At 31.8% G+C, this 22,629-nt stretch overlaps 6 protein-coding genes across 6 annotated transcripts in view; all 6 read right to left on the reverse strand.

Annotated features, from left to right (window-relative positions):
- LOC119666822 (very-long-chain 3-oxoacyl-CoA reductase-A-like) overlaps positions 1 to 795 on the reverse strand; it is a 2,312-nt gene extending 1,517 nt beyond the window's left edge. Inside the window, exon 1 of the mRNA XM_038076103.1 lies at positions 775 to 795. Within this exon, the coding sequence (XP_037932031.1) occupies positions 775 to 795 (21 nt within the window). The remainder of the gene's footprint in view (positions 1 to 774) is intronic.
- Positions 796 to 918: 123 nt separating this feature from the next.
- LOC119671411 (NADH dehydrogenase [ubiquinone] 1 beta subcomplex subunit 1-like) lies at positions 919 to 1,184 on the reverse strand. Its single transcript, XM_038082030.1, has one exon. It carries the CDS (start codon positions 1,161 to 1,163, stop codon positions 996 to 998), a length of 168 nt encoding a protein of 55 aa, XP_037937958.1. The 5' UTR covers positions 1,164 to 1,184; the 3' UTR covers positions 919 to 995.
- On the reverse strand, positions 1,146 to 1,608 carry LOC119671421. Its single transcript, XM_038082041.1, has 2 exons — positions 1,537 to 1,608; positions 1,146 to 1,335 (listed from the first exon to the last, which is right to left on the reverse strand). The coding sequence occupies exon 2, from the start codon at positions 1,327 to 1,329 to the stop codon at positions 1,171 to 1,173; it is 159 nt and encodes a 52-aa protein (XP_037937969.1). The 5' UTR covers positions 1,330 to 1,335; positions 1,537 to 1,608; the 3' UTR covers positions 1,146 to 1,170.
- A 1,721-nt stretch (positions 1,609 to 3,329) lies between these two features.
- LOC119666824 (very-long-chain 3-oxoacyl-CoA reductase-like) lies at positions 3,330 to 8,354 on the reverse strand. The gene is made up of 5 exons (XM_038076104.1): positions 8,201 to 8,354; positions 7,927 to 7,973; positions 4,219 to 4,294; positions 3,816 to 4,156; positions 3,330 to 3,665 (listed from the first exon to the last, which is right to left on the reverse strand). Exons 1-5 carry the CDS (start codon positions 8,352 to 8,354, stop codon positions 3,330 to 3,332), a joined length of 954 nt encoding a protein of 317 aa, XP_037932032.1.
- A 3,088-nt stretch (positions 8,355 to 11,442) lies between these two features.
- On the reverse strand, positions 11,443 to 13,715 carry LOC119666825 (very-long-chain 3-oxoacyl-CoA reductase-like). The gene is made up of 6 exons (XM_038076105.1): positions 13,583 to 13,715; positions 12,675 to 12,893; positions 12,461 to 12,507; positions 12,238 to 12,313; positions 11,835 to 12,175; positions 11,443 to 11,769 (listed from the first exon to the last, which is right to left on the reverse strand). The coding sequence occupies exons 1-6, from the start codon at positions 13,713 to 13,715 to the stop codon at positions 11,443 to 11,445; spliced, it is 1,143 nt and encodes a 380-aa protein (XP_037932033.1).
- Positions 13,716 to 16,309: 2,594 nt separating this feature from the next.
- Positions 16,310 to 20,800, reverse strand: LOC119671426 (very-long-chain 3-oxoacyl-CoA reductase-A-like). Its single transcript, XM_038082055.1, has 5 exons — positions 20,569 to 20,800; positions 20,294 to 20,340; positions 17,159 to 17,234; positions 16,756 to 17,096; positions 16,310 to 16,645 (listed from the first exon to the last, which is right to left on the reverse strand). The coding sequence occupies exons 1-5, from the start codon at positions 20,720 to 20,722 to the stop codon at positions 16,328 to 16,330; spliced, it is 936 nt and encodes a 311-aa protein (XP_037937983.1). The 5' UTR covers positions 20,723 to 20,800; the 3' UTR covers positions 16,310 to 16,327.
- Between the last annotated feature and the right edge of the window lie 1,829 nt (positions 20,801 to 22,629).

Consider the following 22,629-nt stretch of genomic DNA (forward strand, 5'->3'; position numbering starts at 1 on the left):
AGAAGGGAAGCATACGTTATTGTAAGTAAAGGACGAAAATTTCATACAAGAAACTAAGAGCACACACAAAATTTGGACTCTATTTATACACAGGCTTTGAGTAAATACCATTTCGGTTAAAAAATAATAAAAAAAACACTCGATGTCAGGTCATAAAATCAATATAAAACAAGTTCTGTGTAAAGATTCCACTGAATACCCTACGCTTGTGTGACGGCGATATAGACTTCTATTAATCTCTTTATAAATTGTATGCTGTGTATGAAAAATATTCAATTATTTTAGAGAAATTCAATTTCTTTGATGGTTTAACAACGTTTCAACGTATATATCATTTATACAACTTTATACTAGCACAAATATATACAACCAATACCTAATGTAGAGAGTGTGATAAAAATTTAAAAGAATCCCTACTAAGCGTCAAAACGTGCGTACACTACCTAGAGAAGAAAAAAAAAGATTAAGATAATCTTTATGCTGATAGGTTTATGGCTTTTGTGTGTGCATTTGGGAAAATTTTATCATTGTTTGTTCTGGTCTTTGACCACAGAAATTGTTTGTTTACAATTCAGTTTTCTTTCGCAAGTAATGTTGCTGTGATTTTGTGCCTTTTGTTTCATAAAATCTTAGGTAGACAGGCAAGTTTAGATATACGTTCCAACCAACATTACTGAAATTGCAAGAAAAAGGGTATTTGTACAATTATGTCCAAGTAAATATAATTGATAGTTAACTAATATTACATTTGTGATTTGATATTTATTTGCTCACCATCGCTTTTAAAATGGTCATAAGATTTTTTCGGATTTAAAATGACGCAAATGATATCTAAGTTAAATCAATTTAGATTGTTTTTGCACTAACAATGCACTGCTTCAATAAATCCTTTATAATTTCATGTACAAAACACTAATATAGATAGATTTCTGTAAATTTTATTTTAATTTACTACTAAAATTAAACATTTGAGTTTTTGTTTTTGCTACTATTAATCACCATGATGGCTCCTTATCAGAACCATCTGGTCTTCCATATAAAGCGCTCTTATCACGAAATCTAACCATGCGTTCAGTTTCTTTTTTGTCCAAATAATGTCCTATTCCAAAACCGAGCATTGGCAATAGAACCCATGCAAACTTTTTATCGATTCCAAGTACCATATTTACTTTAGTTTTTTAGTAGCTCCTGATTCTTAAGTAATAGTCTTTGTTGCCGTTTCCACTCACGTGTATGTGACCAATCAGCGTATATAGTTGTTACTGTAAAAGTTGGAAAAAACACGACTACACCGTACTTCCTTGCCAATTGTAAAACAGTATTGGCCATGAAAATCTGAAAAGAAAAATGAAACGTAAATTGCTCCAACATTACGTAAGGCAACTTTTATGCACAATAACTATTTACACAACTAAGAATAGCATAAAGTTTGTTCATGATTTCATTTTGTATTTTTGATTTCATTATTTGTATGCAATATATTATAAAAATGTATTTTTACAATTTTCAAAATAATAATAAAAATTCTAAACTCACTCAATTGTCAAGTGCCAATGCCAAAGCAAATGTTTTTCTTTTTAGTTGAAATGTCAGTTTGACAGTTTCTATGATGTTCATTCACAATGGCTTTTATAAGTGTTGAAAATGATTTTTAGAATTGGTATGCGCAATTATTTTATACGGCATGTACACTGGCTTCCAATGGCTGATTTTGGTCAAAAATCAAAAATGAGAAGTAAATGACTGATTTTTGCATACAAAATCTCAAGCGCTATTGAGATCCATTGGATCTTAGTTTGAGAAAGCTGTTTTTGACATATTTACAAAAAAAGTTAAACAAATGTTTAGTGGTTGCATTTCCTTGAAAACGATGCACCTCTTTTCAGAACTTCTACTTCCGAAAAAGTATTTAATCGAAGTTAAAAATATGTTTTCAGTTTATATTGCAAGGTTTGAAGGTATATTTAACCTCTATACAATATTTTTTTGGTACAGGCCAAAAATCAAATCAACAGGCAAGTAGAAAAATCAGCTGTTTGAAATGCGAACAAATGAAATATAACGAATGTAAACACTTTTAAATGACTCATTCGAAATTAGCCAATTTCGGACAGTGTAAACGCCATATTACATTAAATTAGATTCATAATGGTTTGTTTAGCCACTTCCTCAATAAATAATTATTATTATTAGTAATTAATAATATAATAAGTAATAATAATTATTATTAATAATAATTCCGTATCCCAACCAAATGAGGTATAATGCAAGGGACTTGTTTTCTTTTCTGGTTCAGCTGTATTCAGGGTTTTCGCCATTTCTTCGGTATCGGTGTCTTCGCCGAACAACTCTACAAAGCGTACACATAGCCGCCGTCGTAATGCTTCATCTAGATCTGCCTTAAGTTTCCATGACCGGTGTGTGCTCGTACTCGGCTTCTCCAAGATAATGTTCTTGCGCCCAACAGTTCTTGCCATGCTAATTCGTCTTTTGAAACCTACATTTCATACATTTTATTAGTATGACATAGACGATTTCCACAATAGACGATTTTTAGTTTTGGTAACCAAGCGATTTGAGCTACTTATTAGTTAAGCGATTTCAAAAAGGTTAGACTAAATAAGCCACCGCACCGCAATGGATGTATCATATATTATTTTTAAAATAAGCAGTTGTTCTTTTGTAATATGCTTACAAAAGAAAAGGCCTATACTTAATTATTATTAATAATTAATAATAATAATTATTATTAATAATTAATAATAATAATTATTATTAATAATTAAATACTTAATACTACTTATAAATACTTCTTTTATTAAAATAAATTTATTTTTAGTATTCAAAATTTTAATATTTCATATTGTACACAACACAACAAGAAACATATGTTACAAAAAAACATTTAACATATTTTAAAAGTGATGACCAGACTTGACTAGACCTTCAACCAGACTTAATGCTGTTTTCCTACAAGTCTAAAAGAAAAAATTACGGCTATTATTATAATGATATATATTATATAGACCGATAATTATTTGTGTGTTCTTTTATTCCAACAAAATATATAATTATAAATTTCGATTAGTAAATCATTTCTTTTTCCACGTGTTAATATTATTTTATATTATTTGTGTTGGTTATGTTTTCTTAATAATATATAAAAAATATCATTTTAAGTTTATCTAGAATTGTAAAGTTGTATTTTGTTCTAAATTAATACATTACATAGTTAATGTTGAAAAAATATAACATTTAAATATAATAATAAAATCAATAGAATTATTAAAAAGTATAAGCAGCTAAAATGCACTGATTTTCTAAAGAAATTATTTATTTTTATCTAAATTACTCAAAGCACGCTTTCGTACAATCTTCAATAATTTGAAACGAAGTATTTTAGTGATGTGACGACCGACAATAAGATTAAGCAAATGATTGATAAATTGAGGTAATGTATGTAGAAAGTAACCATTCGTTTGACTAGTAATACCAACTGTTTTCAAAGCAGAGTCTACATATACTTCTGCGGATGGAGCGAATAAGTTAGGCTTAAATTTATGCATCATATTCGTTACCACTAAATACGGTCGTAAAGTTTGCACTATAATTCCTTGACTCTGATATTCTGTTTGTAATTCATCACTGAATTTATCCACAAATGCCTGTAAAAGAGAGTGCGAATGTAGGTATACAAGTAGGTATGCAGATATATGTATCATAAAGTAGATATAGATATATTATTAATGCGGTATTAATAAGGTATTAGAAATAATATCCGGTATTATTTACATATGTTATTGATTTAAATCTACCTTCGTAGCAGCATACACACTAACTAAAGGACTGGGTGTTACTGCAGAAATGGATGATACGTTAATGATAACACCTTTCTTCTTCGCAATCATATTTGGCAGCACTAGAGCGCACATATGAGTAACTGAATGTATATTGACTGATATAATATCACGTAAGAATTGTGGGTAACAAGTAATATACTCGATAAAAAATTCTGGACATAAATAGCAGATGCCAACATTATTAACAAGTATGCCAATATCAAGACCTGTAATATTCTTTTCAATTTTCTGATATATTTGTGGACCATCTTTGAAATCAATGTCAATGATTTTTATTTGAACTTTATAAGCATCAGCTGAAAATATGAAAAGCTATATTTTGGATTTACGAGAAGTAATTTATAAATAATGTACTTACTTAATTCTTTAGCTACAGCTTCTAATTTAGATAGTGAACGACTTATGAGAATCACATTAATGCCCTTCTTAGCAAGCTAAAAATAATGTAAAATGATCAGTTGGATATATTATTGTTATTATTAGAAAAGAAAAGAAAGAATTTTGCATTGCGACCTAAAAGATCTATTGTGCCCCTTATTCGGGTTAGAGTATTTCCCCAAATCCGATTTCTTTAATGAAAGACAGCATAATGCCTACCTTTCCTAGTCTTGAATCTTTATGATCCATGAAATAACCTCCTAGGTGTTTCTTCTGCTTGTGCATCAGTGCCGGGCACTCCCCAAGCACATGGTATGTAGTTTCTCTCTCTTCTCTACGGTATCTGCAGTCTGAGTTAGATTGAATTCCTAACTTCGATAGGTGATTATTCAATCTACAGTGATCGGTCAATAATCCTGTAATAATTCTTAGGTTGCTTTTTGATTATGATATGCAATCTTTGAAGCATTTTAGATTGTGAGAGTCCTGGTATCCTTTCCAAATAGAGTTCTCTTTCTTTTTCTTTTTCTCTGCACCATTCATAAGAATAGATAGAGTCCCTTTGCCTAGACTATAGAATGGTTCTGGGCTTATTATTCTTGGGGTTGCGCCTCTTCATTGCCTTGGATACCAGCATGTCCCGGAATCTATATTAGGTATACCTGATTGTTCCAGCCGAGTATGTTCAGCTTGTCAATGCACTCTCATATCAGTTTAGATGATACCTGGTAGGATATGGGTGTCATTATAGCTGCCTGGCTGTCAGTTAGTATTGCGATTTTACGATTCTGGTAGTTACGTTCAAAGTTTAAACTGGCGCATCTATCTATCGCGTATATTTCCGCTTGAAAGATAGTTACATTATTTTCCAGTGCTTGCCAGTATTTCTTGTCTGGTCCATAAACACCAGCTTTAGCTTTAGTTCATTGGTGAGGGAGCCGTCTGTATACCATGTTGTCATGTTTTCTTTTATTATTTGGGTGTTGGACAAGTCTTCCCAATCCTTTTTGTTGCCAAGTTCAGTTTTGAAGTTTTTTGTAAAGTTATACCTTACAATCACCCTGTCTATTGGCATTTCAGTTTTTGGGATTTGTGCAGCCAGAGTAACAGATTTTTTGCGCGGTACACATCGTATATTTTTTGTAATACTATCCACTATTTACTATTGACAAAAATTATAAATAACCAATGCGCATCCACAAGCACTAAGTAATTTCACTAGCAACTTCTGTTCAAATTTGTGCCTTAAAATAAAATTTAAAACGCACTAACGATAAAGGTTAGTCCTTTCACTGGTGCTATTGTGGTCACGTTGGTGATCAAGTGATGTCGGCGATTTTAACAAATGTAGTGATTACCGATCATTTAATCGTCTGCGTAATACGACCCATTACTTTTTATACATTTATGGAAAAAAAAGAAAAAAAAATTTTAAATTGTAAATTATTTTACAATGTTAATCTTGCTTCTAATTGCACAAATACGTTATTTTGCTGATTGATCGATCGATTATATTATAAAATTATTTTTGCAATAATAAAATGATATAAGTTATTGTAATTATAACGTGTAGTTATGCAAAAAGTTCAAAATACTGAACTAAATATATAGTAAAAATATAAATATGCCATTTATATGTGCCATTTATTTATTGTCAGACAATTAAAAGAAACTGACGTTCACAATTACTAGACGTGAGTATCTAAAAAGTGGAAAACGTCGGAATGATTATCAAGTAGATTAGGTTAAGTTAGGTTACTGGGACCGTCCGAAGACATGAAGTAGTTGCTGTAGATTTTGAAGAATTGCTATTTTCATTGCTGTGTTGATCTCTTGACGCCGTTCAAGTTGTTCCATCATATTGCCCATGAAGTATATTTGCAAGAATTTATGTTGTGCATCTTCAACAGGTTGTAATAATTCAATATATTGGTGAATCTGCCCATTGTGATACCCTTAAGAATTTGACACCTGTCACTATAACCATTCAGTACTGGTCACAAAGCCATTGACACGAGCTAGGAAAATAAAATTTAGCTCTCTTAGTGAATTGTAAACATGCGACCTTAAGTAGGAGAGTCTATGTCTTACAATTATCAAGTATACACTATATTATAATAGTATACACTATTATAAATGTTTTAAACCGTTCAGTTATGCTGACATTAAGCAAATGCTTAATCTTTAATCATAATTTAATTTATACTTAAGTAAGTTCTCAGACTTAAAGTTACAACAGTGAAATAACGCATATTGTGTTCACATTTCAAAAATGTAATCCAATCAAGTCTGCTGAATTGTTCAAGGCCGGCGGTGATATGCTGATAGGGTGCATGCATCAGTTTATCTGCAGAATATGGTTAGATGAAAGTATGCCCAGCGATTGGAATCTCAGTACCCTTTGTCCTGTCTTGAAAAAAGGTGACCCGACGATTTGCGCCAACTATCGCGGGATTAGCCTAATACACTGCGACAAATCCTGGAAAAAGCCCACGAACATAACATCGACACTCATCACCTTTTTGTCGATTATAAAGCAGCTTTCGATAGCCCCATTAGGGATCGCGTTTACGCCGCAATGTCTGAGCTCGGTATCCCTGCAAAATTAATTCGACTTTGCAGAATGACGCTGAGTAATACCCGTAGCTCCGTCAAGGTAGGATCGAGTCTCTCTGAACCTTTTGATACCGTGCGAGGCTTCAGACAAGGTGATCCCTTATCATGTGACCTCTTCAATTTCGTCATGGAAGTGATCATGCGCAGGGCAGGTGTTCATCGTAATGGAACAATATTCTACAAATGTGTCCAGCTCCTTGCTTACGCCGACGACATTGACATCATTGGGCGTAGCAAGCGTGATGTTACAGCTGCTTTTGCTGCTATCGAAAAGGAATCTGCAAGAATGGGTTTAGCGATGAATGAGGGAAAAACGAAGTATATGTCGGCTACTGGTAGAAATGTGCGTCGCTCGGACACCGGGCTAGTGGCTGGCGACTATAATTTCGAATCTGTCAAGGATTTCATCTACCTTGGCGCCGCCGTAACGAATACAAATGATGTCAGTCTGGAGATCAGACGAAGAATCACCATTGCTAATAGGTGCTACTATGGGTTCAGTAGGCAATTGGGATGTAGAGCTCTCTCTCGACAAACGAAACTTACGCTCTATAGGTCGCTCATCCTCCCTGTGCTTCTATATGGCGCAGAAGCATGGACGTTATCACAGAATGATGAAGCAGCACTGGGAGTGTTCGAGAGAAAAGTTCTTCGTAAGATCTTTGGTCCTCTACGAGTTGGCGACGACTACCGCATTAGAATGAACCACGAGCTGTACGAGCTTTATCACGACATTGATGTAATTCAGCGCATTAACATCCAGCGGCTTCGCTGGCTTGGTCATGTCGTGAGAATGGATGAAGACGCTCCGGCGAAAAAGGTGTTTGAAGCAGTAGTTGGCGGAAGAAGACGTAGAGGTAGACCGTGTCTCCGGTGGAGTGATCAAGTTGAGGGAGCACTAACTGGACTTGATATACGAGACTGGAGAAGGCGCGCACGCAGCAGAGGCGCCTGGGGAGACATGCTGCGTCAGGCCGAAACTCGGTAACGGGTTGTTATGGCCACATAAGTAAGTAAATAATCCAATCAAGTTTTTGAAATAATTTTAAAAATAATTGATCCTTAAACTTACCGCTTTGGCGTACGCCTTTCCAATTCCATCGGTGGCACCCGTAACAACTGCAAGTAAAGAACTAAGCTTTAGTGTTATATTTGGATTATATGACAAATTAAGTGCAAAAGTATTTTAAAATGTTTTAAATAGGTTGAAAATAGGTAAAAAAATGTATTATCACTTATGTTAATATCAGGTATCAAACAAGAGTTATATATATACAAGAGTTATATTTAATCAGTTATGAAGTTAATGAGTTTAATAAATAATTTTGAAAAAATTTTGAACATACCAGCCCACGCTCCCATCTGGCATAAATTGATCTTCGGTCCGAAGAAGGTGGGACCAATGATATTTGCATACAGCCATGGCAGAACTATGTGTATAATTTGTACGCAGACAATACCTACACAAATACTGCTTAAAATGGAATAATCTAGAGCCATATTTACACTTGTACGCCTAAATTCTTCAAATTTTTCACTTATGTTTCAATATCAAATTATACGTTAAAACCTTATATCTTCTAGTAAAGGTTAGAACAAGGCGTTGCTTCCTGCGTTACCTCCGTGCGTTGAGTAACTAATAAATGAAATCCATTTTCTTTCCTCGTTAGTTCATGCGTGTTGATAAAAAATTAATGAACTGGAGTAATTTATAGAGTTACTATGATTTTAAACGTTTTTGAAATTAATATCAATCATTTTCTACAAAAAGTAAACGTACAAGTTTTTAATTAATTGAATAAGAGCTCATATTAACATTTATATGACAAGACTATAACGATCTATAATATATCTACAAACACAAGTCACAATAAAAACGCACATTAAAGAACTATAAGAACCCTGTTATGCAGTTGATCAAATTATCATCGATGAGGGTTTACGATCGTTCTTTGATCTTTGATGTATTGTATTTTGCAGACGATCATATGATTTTCTTCTGTGACAAACCTTCATAATTGCTAGTATTTTCACTATTTCACGTTTTGTTTAAGTACTTCTGTCGAATATTTAAAGAAAGATTTAAAGAAAGACCATATCATTATGGATTATAATGAAATAAGTTTGAATCTCATTTGGGACTGAAGCAAGTTCAAAGAAGGGAATCATATAAAATTAGTATAAATGCTTTATTTCGACTGTAAAGATCACTTTATGTAATAATGTGTGTTTGTATTTGCTAAGTGTTTCCTTAATTTCTGTTTGAACAAGTACATTTAGTAGTGTCATCAAATTCTTTACCAGTAGTTCGATGCCATGTTTTTTCTGAGGTGTCTGGTCGTCGGTTGCCCTATGGAGTCTATCGCAATACCTGTCTAGCTATATTATAGCAGGGCCTCTAAGCTTATGGGTAATGCTTTCTGGTTACATTAATTGCTTGCAGTTGATTGGTCAGATTCCACGTGTTCTTATTAAACATTTTCTCCGGTCAGAGTATTTTAATATTGAAATGTTTATTATTGGAGACTTATACGCAATCGTTTTTTTTCTTAAGCTCTTTCATATCTATCCGCATAATAATAAATACACTTTTGATATTTGAGTTGAAAGGACACAGCTCTGTTTTTGGAGTTATTTGACTGTACCGGCAGACATTGACTAAAATCAGCGCTTGTGTTACTTATGCTTGCTAATACATTTTCGTCGATTCAACTTCTTTTTGTAGCAGTGCTGCATAGGTTAACCGCAAATTGTGGACATTCTACATTGATAAAACCATAAGAGTTTATAAAAGTTGATCCTGATGACAGCCCGACATTATAGTCGCTTTTTAAAACTTTGTTTTACTCCGCTTTTATATTCAAATTAGTCTTCTTGGGGTTTCTGTTCTGCTAAGCAAATAAGCATTGTCAGCATATGTCAAAGCTGTTAGTTTTGCAGAAGAAGACTACTGAATGTCGTGTCTACCGTTCATCACATTTATATATTATTATGGTATATGAAAGTAGAGATAGTAGTCAGCTCTGTCGCAGACCAGGAGTCACAGTAATCGCCATTCATATGAATTTAATTGCTCTAAGAATGGCAATCTAATGCATATATTAAGGTATCAAAATTATATCACCTAATATTTTAATTTTTTAGTGTAAACTCCTCTTTCATACGTCAATATCAGCTGACCGCGCATACAGATCAGAATCAATTTTTCTGTTTAAAGTATCCAAAGAAATCACTTTTTATTAACAGTATATGTAAAATTTCTTTGGATTCTTTTCAATAAACGAGTACAACTAATTTACTTAAAAAACTAATATGTCAGACACGCAGTCTCACGTGACGTCACAATTGTCACAATACATAATTATGACTCTTTTTAGCGTATTCTTGCAGAAGGAATAGAGTGTCACTTATGACATTTATCTTTTTTTACAAAAGTGTGTGGCGCATTTATGAACCTCACACAGCTAGTCTTACGCAAAAACTAAGAGGCTGCCTCACTTAGCACTATCTTATCTCAGAACAGTCACTAGCCGTACGGGGCGGTATGCAGATTTTAGATCAGTCATCGAATTATCAGCGAAGCTTGTGAGGAATACATAAATTAGACAAAGAGAAGGGAGGGACTCTGTAGAAACCCTTCAGCTAACAAAGAGTAAAAGTGCCCAGTTTTACTAACTCGAAAGAATCTCAACACAAGAGACAGAGACTGCACAGATGTGTCTGATATTTATCAGACATTTATTTATTTATTTATGTGGTTTATATATGCATTTTCCTTTAATGAAAAGTGTCTTATTTATATAAAATCGAATGGGGAAATGTGTAATACTTGATTGCTTATCCCAATGTTCCCGAGGTAAGGATTAAGTTCAAGTGAAATTATTTAAAACGGCATTGGAACTACATTAAAAATTGTTCTTACATAAAAGGGATAAGTCTCAAGTACGTACAATAATATTACCAGGCACATAGCCAGCGAAAGGTTGAGTAATGCCGCCTTTCTAACAGAATAAATCAAAAAACTGTATATTTATAAAAATTTCATCATATAGGTATAATGGGGGAATAAGATAAAAATTTTTTAAATTACTGAAATTTTTTAAAAACCCATTGGAAGTAAGTTTCTGGCTGTGGATTAGTGTGCGTTCATTAATATATGTAATATTTTACATACTATAATTATATAATCCATTTATGGTTGGTACTTAAATGATATTATTTTTTGCGTAATTGTGATAATGTTTATTAGTAAAAAAAAGTACTACCTCGAAATTAAATTAAATTCAATTATATCAGAAAATGTTCTAATGTAAACCATTATTAAACCATAAACCATTATTATCAATATCCATGCTAAATGATATATTTTATAAAAGATACAGAATTTATTTAAATGACTGAAATTTCTTAAAAGTTTTTAATTGAGTTAATCATGGAACTGTTCTTCCGAAAAGAAAAATTATATATAATGTGAAAGGAATTAGTTTTGTAGCTTAAATGTTATGTATAGTAATGTACCATAAAACGAAGTTTTCCATATAATTTATACAATTAAATTATTTTTGGATACGTTTTAATTTAATTAATTTTATCTGCGCATCATCAAACCGATAATACGTATACAAAAATTGATATTAAAAATAATATTTCTAACGATCTGATTACCGACTATAGCATTCAGGAATTGAAAGCGCAACAGACGTATTGCATGTAGAGAGTCCCCAGTCGTTTGTCCAGCAATGCCAACTGTTTTCAAAGCAGATGATACGTACCAATCTGCTGATAAAGGGAGATGTGTAGTCTTCCGAAGTTTCGCCATATGCGTTATTAAAAAGTCTGGTCGAACACTTTGTACTGTAATACCTTGACTCTGATATTCTGTTTGTAAGTCTTTGCTGAATTTATCAACAAACGCCTGCATTAGAAATATATATGAATATATATTAATGACAATTACATATAATTTCCATTTATATTAACTTTTGTGCCGCCATATAAACTAAGTAAAGGGCTGGGTATAACTGCAGCAGTTGATGACAAATTAATGATGACACCTTTTTTCTTGGCGATCATATGGGGTAGTATTAGAGCGCACATATGAGTAACCGAATGTATATTGACTGATATAACATCACGTAAAAATTTGGGATGCTGAGTGATGTGTTCGAGAAAGAATTCGGGATGTGCATAACTCGTGGTAACATTATTAACAAGTACTCCAATATCGAGACCTTCAATATTCTTCTGTACTGTCTGATATATTTGGGGACCATCAGTGAAATCAATTTCAATAATTTTTATTTGAACCTTATAAGCATTAGCTGAAAATATGAAAAGCTATATTTTGGATTTACGAAAAGTAATTTATGAATAATGTACATACTTAATTCTTTAGCTACAGCTTCTAATTTAGATAGTGAACGACTTATGAGAATCACATTAATGCCCTTCTTAGCAAGCTGAAAATAAAATAAAATCATGTATGATGTTGGATGTGAGTGTATTATTTTTATAATGATAAGCTTAGATGCACTGCATCTGGACACATATTGTGGAAGTTTAATATTTTAAGTTGTAGTAATGTATTAATTTATCCTTAAGCTCACCGCTTTGGCGTAGCTTTTTCCAGTTCCATCGGTGGCACCCGTTACAACTGGAATTTAATTAATTACTTTTAATTTCCGGTTCAGGCAACCAAATGCATTTATTCTAAATATGTTTGTATTGTTAAATTTCTTGAAATATCATCTAAAGCAATGATCTTAGCTGATATCACTTAACCAACAATTACAAATGGCTTTAGAAAAATTTGAAATATACCAGCCCAAGCTCCTAACCGGCGTAAATCGATCCTTGGTCCAAACAGAACGGGACCAAAGATATTCAGATACAGCCATGGCAAAACTCGACGTACAATTTGTACGCAGACAATGCCCACACAAATAGTGATTAAAATAGAACTATGCAGTGCCACGTTTAGATTTATACGCTTAATGCACACAGTTCTTAAAACGTCGTCAGAAATATCCGAATACAGAGCTTAATATTTCTCTGTTACTTCTGTGTGGTTTAAGCAACTACTAAATTAAATACATCTTCCGGAATTAGTTTTCTGGTTAATTGTTGACATAAAAAAATATGAATAATTAATAATATAATAATACATTAAAGTACAATATAATTGCAGTAGTTTTTATATTTAATTATATTTACATATTTTTTTTTGTATTCAGTTTTATATTTAATAAACTAAAAAAAAAAGCAAGAAAAGTAACCTTTAATTACTCGTATTTTACAGATTTATCTTAACAATTATTAAAGCAACGATTCTATATCTTGTTTTTTTTTTTTAGATAGTTTCAAACGCAAAAAATTGTTACTGTAATACAACACTTCTTCTAAAAAATGAATCATAGATTTTTGCACTAACGAGTGAGTATTCATATTAATTTTAAAACGCATGCATTCACAGATTCGGAAACTATTCTTAATCAGTGGCTATTTATTTGCCTATGTATAGAACTTTTTTATGGAATATTAAAAATTAAAATTTAATTTAATTAATTTTTGATTTTTGTATTTCTTGTTTTATTTTATTTTATTCTTAATTATTGTTTTGTTATTTTCATTATAATAATTATATACATTTCTTGTAATACTTATGCTGCAGTAGAAGGAAACATACTAGTATTTTAGTATGTATTAATATTTCAATATATTCGTAATACAGTTAGTTGGTGTATATTCTGCATTATATTCGGTGGTATTGAAAAGAACTAAAACAACTGTTAGTCGGTGATATACAGTGGATGAATATACCATGTTCTCCTCACCATGTTCTGTTAATTTGTCACGAGCCATCATATATGTCTGTTACCCAGCATTACTATGATGGAACACTAATCCTTTTCTGTTGGCCAATTCTGCTCGATACCTTGATTTGTTTCGCTTAAGTGATTGATTAGTGAGCAATAAAAAACCAAACTAAGCATTGCACCAGACTGTAGCAGCGCGTAATAGATTATTCCATCCAATGTTTTCAAACACTTAACATAAAGATCGTCAGCCTTTGATAATGATCGTTTGCATTGAATATTTTCTTATTTTCTATCTTATCTTACTTTTTATGTTTCTTATATATTCCTTTCTTACCATTCCTTTCTTTCTTTCTTTTTTGGAGCAAGAGCACATACCCTAAGGATAGCAAAAATATCTGTCTGTAAAAAAATCTGAAAGATGGTATGATTTACTAATCATTATGTTAGGTCAGCAGAAAAGATTCCGTCGGTATAGATCGCAAAAGCAAATCCTTTCTTAAAAATCCTAACAGCAGCGTCACTGAAACGACTATAAATCTATGATTAATGGTTGTTATGTAACAAATTTTTTACAGATATCGTTTAAAGATTGTAGTTTTCAATATATTTATATATATAGAAATAATTGTTTAGAATCCTTAACTGTGTCTCCAATATCAGTAATAAAGTCCACCCTCTTAAAATTGTCTTCTCATAAAAGTGTGTTAGTCACGATTTTGAAAGATTCGGATAGAAACAATGGAGATATATTAAAGATTTCTTAACATTTGGTTTGTTGTGCTACCTACATTTCTCATTCGTATTAGCTTATGCTTATAAATTTCTTTATGGTCCATAAAGCATACTGTAGAATTATTAACTGTGGTGTTAAATGTGTTTCATGAACAGCATGTGACTTTTCTTTGCACATTTAATCTAAAATGAGCTTCATCCATGAACATCACTAAACATTGATTATTCGTCAAGTTGTTCGAAAGTTCAATCTGCAAATTTCTACATCCAACTATAATTCTAATAATAGGTTCTTGTATCAACTGAATTCTATATGCATTTACGGAAATGCACATCTTCATTACAAATATTTCATATGAAACTATAATTGTAGTTCTTAAAAGTATTATTTGATTGCTTGGTCTCGGTTTTCATCCAGGTTTATGGACACGGCCTCGACATTTTACGCGATAGGTTTATATTTTAGATTGATTGGACACCACAACACAAATACTACAATTTAATTTAAATTTTTTATTAACATTTTGTGTAGTAAGCTCTACTCAGTTGTCAATTTTACGAATATTTCTTCTTGATTCTTCTTCTAGCTTCTTCTTTTTGAGTTAGTGCTATTACGCACTTTTACTCTATAATAGCTGGGGGGGTTATCTCTACCCCACACTAGGCTTTAACTAGGCTAAGAAATCATATCATTTATTTGTCTTTTAGTTGATGACGGACCTTAAATCAACATATCTTTCCGAGAGTCCAGAAGTGGACTTAAGGATTGTTAGGGCTGGGTTAAGTAGCGTATCAACTTTAGTGAATATTTAAAAAGAAGAAAATGGTTTCTATGACAGTGCTATACTATACTTTACAGTATTATACTATATTATATATATTATATAAACAACTATTTTTATGTGCTCACATAACCTTTATTCCATAAATAATATATAATTACAATCTGAAATTATTGATTTGCGATATTTTATGTGAATATTTTTCTTCTACCCATCATTTAATAATTATCTTGTTATTTGCGATATTTCTAATAGATATTTTTATACTAAGATATCTTCTAAAATATATTTTGAATTCAATGTACTCTTAATGATATTTTATGTGAATATTTTTCTTCTACCCATCATTTAATAATTATCTTGTTATTTGCGATATTTCTAATAGATATTTTTATACTAAGATATCTTCTAAAATATATTTTGAATTCAATGTACTCTTAATGTATATTTAAATGCCAATTAAATTTCTATGAAAATGATTATGGTTATAAAACGCATACATATTTAGTAGTTAATATAATAATTTCATTATATTGTAAAAAAAAGAATCACTAGTTGGTCGAGAAGTATAAAGTCCAATTTTGATATTTATACGATTATCACATTGAAATTTTCTCTAGATTTGCCGTTTATGTAGTTGCCGTCACCGATCAATTCAAAATAGACATATTTGGTCTTATAAATTATAAATTATAAATTATAAATTATAAGGTAATTATTAAATTACCTTATAAATTATATAAGGACCTAATACATATATATATACATATATATATGTAAATATATATATATATATATATATATAAAAAAAAAAAATATATATATATATTAGGTCCTTATATAATTTATAACAATAAACAGAAAATATGTCTGTTTTATATATATATATTAATTATTAGGTTCTTAATACATTTATAACATAAAGAGAAAATATGTCTGTTTTATATATATATGTTATATATGTTATTATATATTATTATATATATATATGTTATTCACAGCAAATTTATCTATTATCTGCATCAATATTATTATATGTTATAAATAATATATGAATTTTAAATATTAACAAAAAAACAGAAGTTATCAAAAGGTGCACATCATTCAAATAATGCAGTGATTTTCTTACGAAATTACGGAATTATATCTCTTTTTCTGATTTAGACAGAAGAGATTTTATTCTTAAAAGTACTTTGAAATGCACAATTTTAATGATATAATTACCGCTCAAATAAGCAAAAAGTGCCAATAATGCATGTGGAAAGTAACCATTCGTTTTACCAGCAATACCAACAGTTTTCAAAGCAGAATCTACATATACTTCTGCGGATGGAGCGAATAAGTTAGGCTTAAGTTTATGCATATTCGTTGCCACTATACACGGTCGTAAACTTTGCACTATAATTCCTTGACTCTGATATTCTGTTTGTAAGTCTTCACTGAATTTATCCACAAATGCCTGTAGAAGAGAGCACGAATGTAGGTATACGACTAATGCCGATATTATATATATTAGTTATGAGGAATAATATTCCGTTTTTCATAGATATATTATTGATTTATACTTACCTTTGTGCCGCTATACACACTTAATAAAGGAGAGGCTATTACTGCAAAAAAGGATGATACGTTAATGATAACACCTTTTTTCTTCGCAATCATATTGGGAAGCACTAGACCACACATATTAGTAACTGAATGTATATTGACTGATATAATATCACGTAAGAATTGTGGGTAACGAGTAATATACTCGATAAAAAATTCTGGATATAAATAACTGATGCCAACATTATTAACAAGTACGCCAATATCAAGACCTGTAATATTCTTTTCAATTTTCTGATATATTTGGGGACCATCTTTGAAATCAATGTCGATGATTTTTATTTGAACTTTATAAGCATCAGCTGAAAATATGAAAAGCTATATTTTGGATTTACGAAAAGTGATTTACGAATAATGTACTTACTTAATTCTTTAGCTACAGCTTCTAATTTAGATAGTGAACGACTTATGAGAATCACATTAATGCCCTTCTTAGCAAGCTAAAAATAATGTAAAATGATCAGTTGGATATATTATTGTTATTATTAGAAAAGAAAAGAAAGGATTTTGCATTGCGACCTAAAAGATCTATTGTGTCCCTTATTCGGGTTAGAGTATTTCCCCAAATCCGGTTTCTTTAATGAAAGACAGTATAATGCCTACCTTTCCTAGTCTTGAATCTTTATGATCCATGATATAACCTCCTAGATGTTTCTTCTGCTTGTGCATCAGTGCCGCGCACTCCCCAAGCACATGGTATGTAGTTTCTCTCTCTTCTCTACGGTATCTGCAGTCTGAGTTAGATTGAATTCCTAACTTCGATAGGTGATTATTCAATCTACAGTGAGCGGTCAATAATCCTGTAATAATTCTTAGGTTGTTTTTTGATTATGATATGCAATCTTTCAAGCATTTTAGATTGTGAGAGTCCTGGTATCCTTTCCAAATAGAGTTCTCTTTCTTTTTCTTTTTCTCTGCACTATTCATAAGAATAGATAGAGTTCCTTTGCCTAGACCACAGAATGGTTCTGGGCTTATTATTCTTGGGGTTGCGCCTCTTCTTGCAAGTTTGTCCGCCATTTCATTGCCTTGGATACCAGCATGTTCCGGAATCTATATTAGGTGCACCTGATTGTTCCAACCGAGTATGTTCAGCTTGTCAATGCACTCTTATACCAGTTTAGATGATACCTGACAGGACATGGGTGCCATTATAGCTGCCTGGCTGTCAGTCAGTATTGCGATTTCACGATTTTCTGGTAGTTACGTTCAAGGTTGAAACTGGCGCATTTATCTATCGCGTGTATTTCCGCTTGAAAGATAGGTGCATTATTTCCCAGTGCTTCCCAGTATCTCTTGTCTGGTCCTTAAGCACCAGTTTCAGTTCCTTCATTGGTGAGGGAGCCGTCTGTATACCTTGTTATGATGTTTTCTTTTACTATTTGGGTGTTGGATAAGTCTTCCCAATCCTTTTTGTTGCCAAGTTCAGTTTTGAAGTTTTTTGTAAAGTTATACCTTACAATCATCCTGTCCGTTGGCATTTCAGTTTTTGGGAATTGTGCAGCCAGAGTAACAGATTTTTTGCTGTTGGTTGCAAGATCTGTCATCCTGTTTGTAATTACTCTAAGAGCAGCCCTCTTCGCTTGTGATTGCACATGGATGTGAAGAGGTGCAGTTGGATATAATTGTAGAATGTAATAATATAGATTTTGTAAATATTAATTGACAAACCACAAATTTTATGTTGCGGTATTGGTATAATATTTTATTTTGATAGTTAAGGTGGTGTTACTATTTTATTTATATTTGACGAAACTCCTGATTATTAACTCCTGAAATTAGCAGCTTTCGGTTTGTTGTATAGGGAGGAATTGCTTACAATAGTTTAGGAATAATATAGTTTTTTAGCGATTTTTTCAGTCAACATGTATTTTTCGAACAGAGGTTGAATTGTGGGTCAACTTATTTTACGATAAGGTTTCGGTTCATAAAATTGCATGGCTGATCCGGTGCATGCGAAGCTCTTCACATACTCATTATCGTTGTTTATAATTATTTTCATATATGCTTCGGACCTTAAATAGTAAGGCGCGGTGCACAACGTATATGTTTTTGTAATACTATCCACTGTTGACTATTGACAAAAATTATAAATAACCAATGCGCATCCACAAGCACTAATTAATTTCACTAGCAACTTCTGTTCAAATTTGTGCCTTAAAATAAAATTTAAAACGCACTAACGATAAGGGTTAGTCCTTTCACTGGTGCAAATGATGTCGGTGATTTTAACAAATGTAGTGATTACCGATTATTTAATCGTCTGCGTAATACGACCCATTACTTTTTATATATTTATGGAAAAAAAAGAAAAATGATTTTAAATTGTAAATTATATTACAATGTTAATCTTGCTTCTAATTGCACAAATACGTTATTTTGCTGATTGATTGATCGATTATATTATAAAATTATTTTTGCAACTATAATAAAATGATATCATAAGTTATTGTAATTATAACGTGTAGTTATGCAAGAAGTTCAAAATACTGAACTAAATATACCATATAGTAAATTTTATTTATTGTCAGACAATTAAAAGAAATTGACGTTCACAATTATGTACTAGACGTGAGTATCTAAAAAATAGAAAACGTCGGAATGATTATCGAGTAGATTAGGTTAAGTTAGGTTACTGGGACCGTCCGAAGACATGAAGTAGTTGCTGCAGATCTTGAAGAATAGCTATTTTCATTGCTGTGCTGATCTCTTGACGCCGTTCAAGTTGTTCCAAGCATTTATGTTGTGCATCTTCAACAGGTTGCAATGATTCAATATTTTGGTGAATCTGGCTATTGTGATACCCTTAAGAATTTGACACCTGTCACTATAACCAATTAAAAGACAATTAAGACAATTAAAAGAAACTAGCGTTCACAATTATGTACTAGACGTGAGTATCTAAAAAATGAAAAACGTCGGAATGATTATCAAGTGGATTAGGTTAGGTTAGGTTACTGGGACCGTCCGAAGACATGAAGTAATTGCTGCAGATCTTGAAGAATAGCTATTTTCATTGCGGTGCTGATCTCTTGACGCCGTTCAATATTTGCAAGAATTTATGTTGTGCATCTTCAACAGGTTGTAATGATTCAATATATTGGTGAATCTGGCCATTGTGATACCCTTAAGAATTTGACACCTGTCACTATAACCATTCAATACTGGTCACAAAGCCATTGACACGAGCTAGGAAAATAAAATTTAGCTCTCTTAGTGAATTGTAAACATGCGACCTTAAGTAGGAGAGTCTATGTCTTACAATTATCAAGTATACACTATATTATAATAGTATACATTATTATAAATGTTTTATATGTTTAGTTATCCTGACATTAAGCAAATGCTTAATCTTTAATCATAGTTTAATTTATACTTAAGTAAGTTCTCGGACTTAAAGTTACAACAGTGAAATAACGCATATTCTGTTCACATTTCAAAAATGTGATCCAATCAAGTTTTTGAAATAATTTTAAAAATAATTGATCCTTAAACTTACCGCTTTGGCGTACGCCTTTCCAATTCCATCAGTGGCACCCGTAACAACTGCAAGTAAAGAACTAAGCTTTAATGTTATATTTGGATTATATGACAAATTAACTGCAAAAGTATTTTAAAATGTTTTAAATAGATTGAAAATAGGTAAAAAAAATGTATTATCACTTATGTTAATATCAGGTATCAAACAAGAGTTATATATATACAAGAGTTATATTTAATCAGTTATGAGGTTAATGAGTTTAATAAATAATTTTGAAAAAATGTTGAACATACCAGCCCACGCTCCCATCTGGCATAAATTTATCTTCGGTCCGAAGAAGGTGGGACCAATGATATTTGCATACAGCCATGGCAGAACTATGTGTATAATTTGTACGCAGACAATACCTACACAAATACTGCTTAAAATGGAATAATCTAGAGCCATATTTACACACTTGTACACCTAAATTCTTCAAATTTTTCACTTATGTTTCAATATCAAATTATACGTTAAAACCTTATATCTCCTAGTAAAGGTAAGAACAAGGCGTTGCTTTCTGCGTTGCCTCCGTGCGTTGAGTAACTAATAAATGAAATCCATTTTCTTTCCTCGTTAGTTCATGCGTGTTGATAAAAAATTAATGAACTGGAGTAATTTATAGAGTTACTGTGATTTTAAACGTTTTTGAAATTAATATCCATCATTTTCTACAAAAAGTAAACGTACAAGTTTTTAATTAATTGAATAAGAGCTCATATTAACATTTATATTACAAGACTATAACGATCTATAATATATCTACAAACATAAGTCACAATAAAAACGTACATTAAAGAACTATAAGAACCCTGTTATGCAGGTAATCAAATTATCATCGATGAGGGAAGGTTTACGATCGTTCTTTGATCTTTGATGTATTGTATTTTGCAGACGATCATATGATTTTCTTCTGTGACAAACCTTCATAATTGCTAGTATTTTCACTATTTCACGTTTTGTTTAAGTACTTTTGTCGAATATTTAAAGAAAGATTTAAAGAAAGACCATATCATTATGGATTATAATGAAATAAGTTTGAATCTCATTTGGGACTGAAGCAAGTTCAAAGAAGGCAATCATATAAAATTAGTATATATGATTTATTTCGACTGTAAAGATCACTTTATGTAAAAATGTGTGTTTGTACTTGCTAAGTGCTTCCTTATTCCTATTTGAGCAAGTACATTTAGTAGTGTCATCAAATTCTTTACCAGTAGTTCGATGCCATGTTTTTTCTGAGGTGTCTAGTCGTCGATTGCCCATGGAGTCTATCGCAATACCTGTCTAGCTATATTATAGCAGGGCCTCTAAGCTTATGGGTAATGCTTCCTGGTTACATTTATTGCTTGCAGTTGATTGGTCAGATTCCACGTGTTCTTATTAAACATTTTCTCAGGTCAGAGTATTTTAATATTGCAATGTTTATTATTGGAGACTTATACGCGATCGTCTATTTTTCTTAAGCTCTTTCATATCTATCCGCATAATAATAAATACAGTTTTAATATTTGAGTTGAAAGGACACAGCTCTGTTTTCGGAGTTATTTGACTGTACCGGCAGACATTGACTAAAATCAGCGCTTGTGTTACTTATGCTTGCTAATACATTTTCGTCGGTTTAACTTCTTTTTGTAGCAGTGCTGCATAGGTTAACCGCAAATTGCGGACATTCTACATTGATAAAACCATAAGAGTTTATAAAAGTTGATCCTGATCACAGCCCGACATTATAGTCGCTTTTTAAAACTTTGTTTTACTCCGCTTTTATATTCAAATTAGTCTTCTTGGGGTTTCTGTTCTGCTAAGCAAATAAGCATTGTCAGCATATGTCAAAGCTGTTAGTTTTGCAGAAGAAGACTACTGAATGTCGTGTCTACCGTTCATCACATTTATATATTATTATGGTATATGAAAGTAGAGATAGTACTCAGCTCTGTCGCAGACCAGGAGTCACAGTAATCGCTATTCATATGAATTTAATTGCTCTAAGAATGGCAATCTAATGCATATATTAAGTTATCAAAATTATACCACCTAATATTTTAATTTTTTAGTGTAAACTCCTCTTTCATACGTCAATATCAGCTGACCGCGATTACAGATCAGAATCAATTTTTCTGTTTAAACTATCCAAAGAAATCACTATTTATTAACAGTATATGTAAAATTTCTTTGGATTCTTTTCAATAAATGAGTACAACTAATTTACTTAAAAAACTAATATGTCAGACATGCAGTCTCACGTGACGTCACAATTGTCACAATACATAATTATGACTCTTTTTAGTGTATTCTTGCAGAAGGAATAGAGT

Source organism: Teleopsis dalmanni, chromosome 1 (genome assembly GCF_002237135.1).
Source record: "Teleopsis dalmanni isolate 2A chromosome 1, ASM223713v2, whole genome shotgun sequence".
Classification (NCBI taxonomy): Eukaryota; Metazoa; Arthropoda; class Insecta; order Diptera; family Diopsidae; genus Teleopsis; species Teleopsis dalmanni.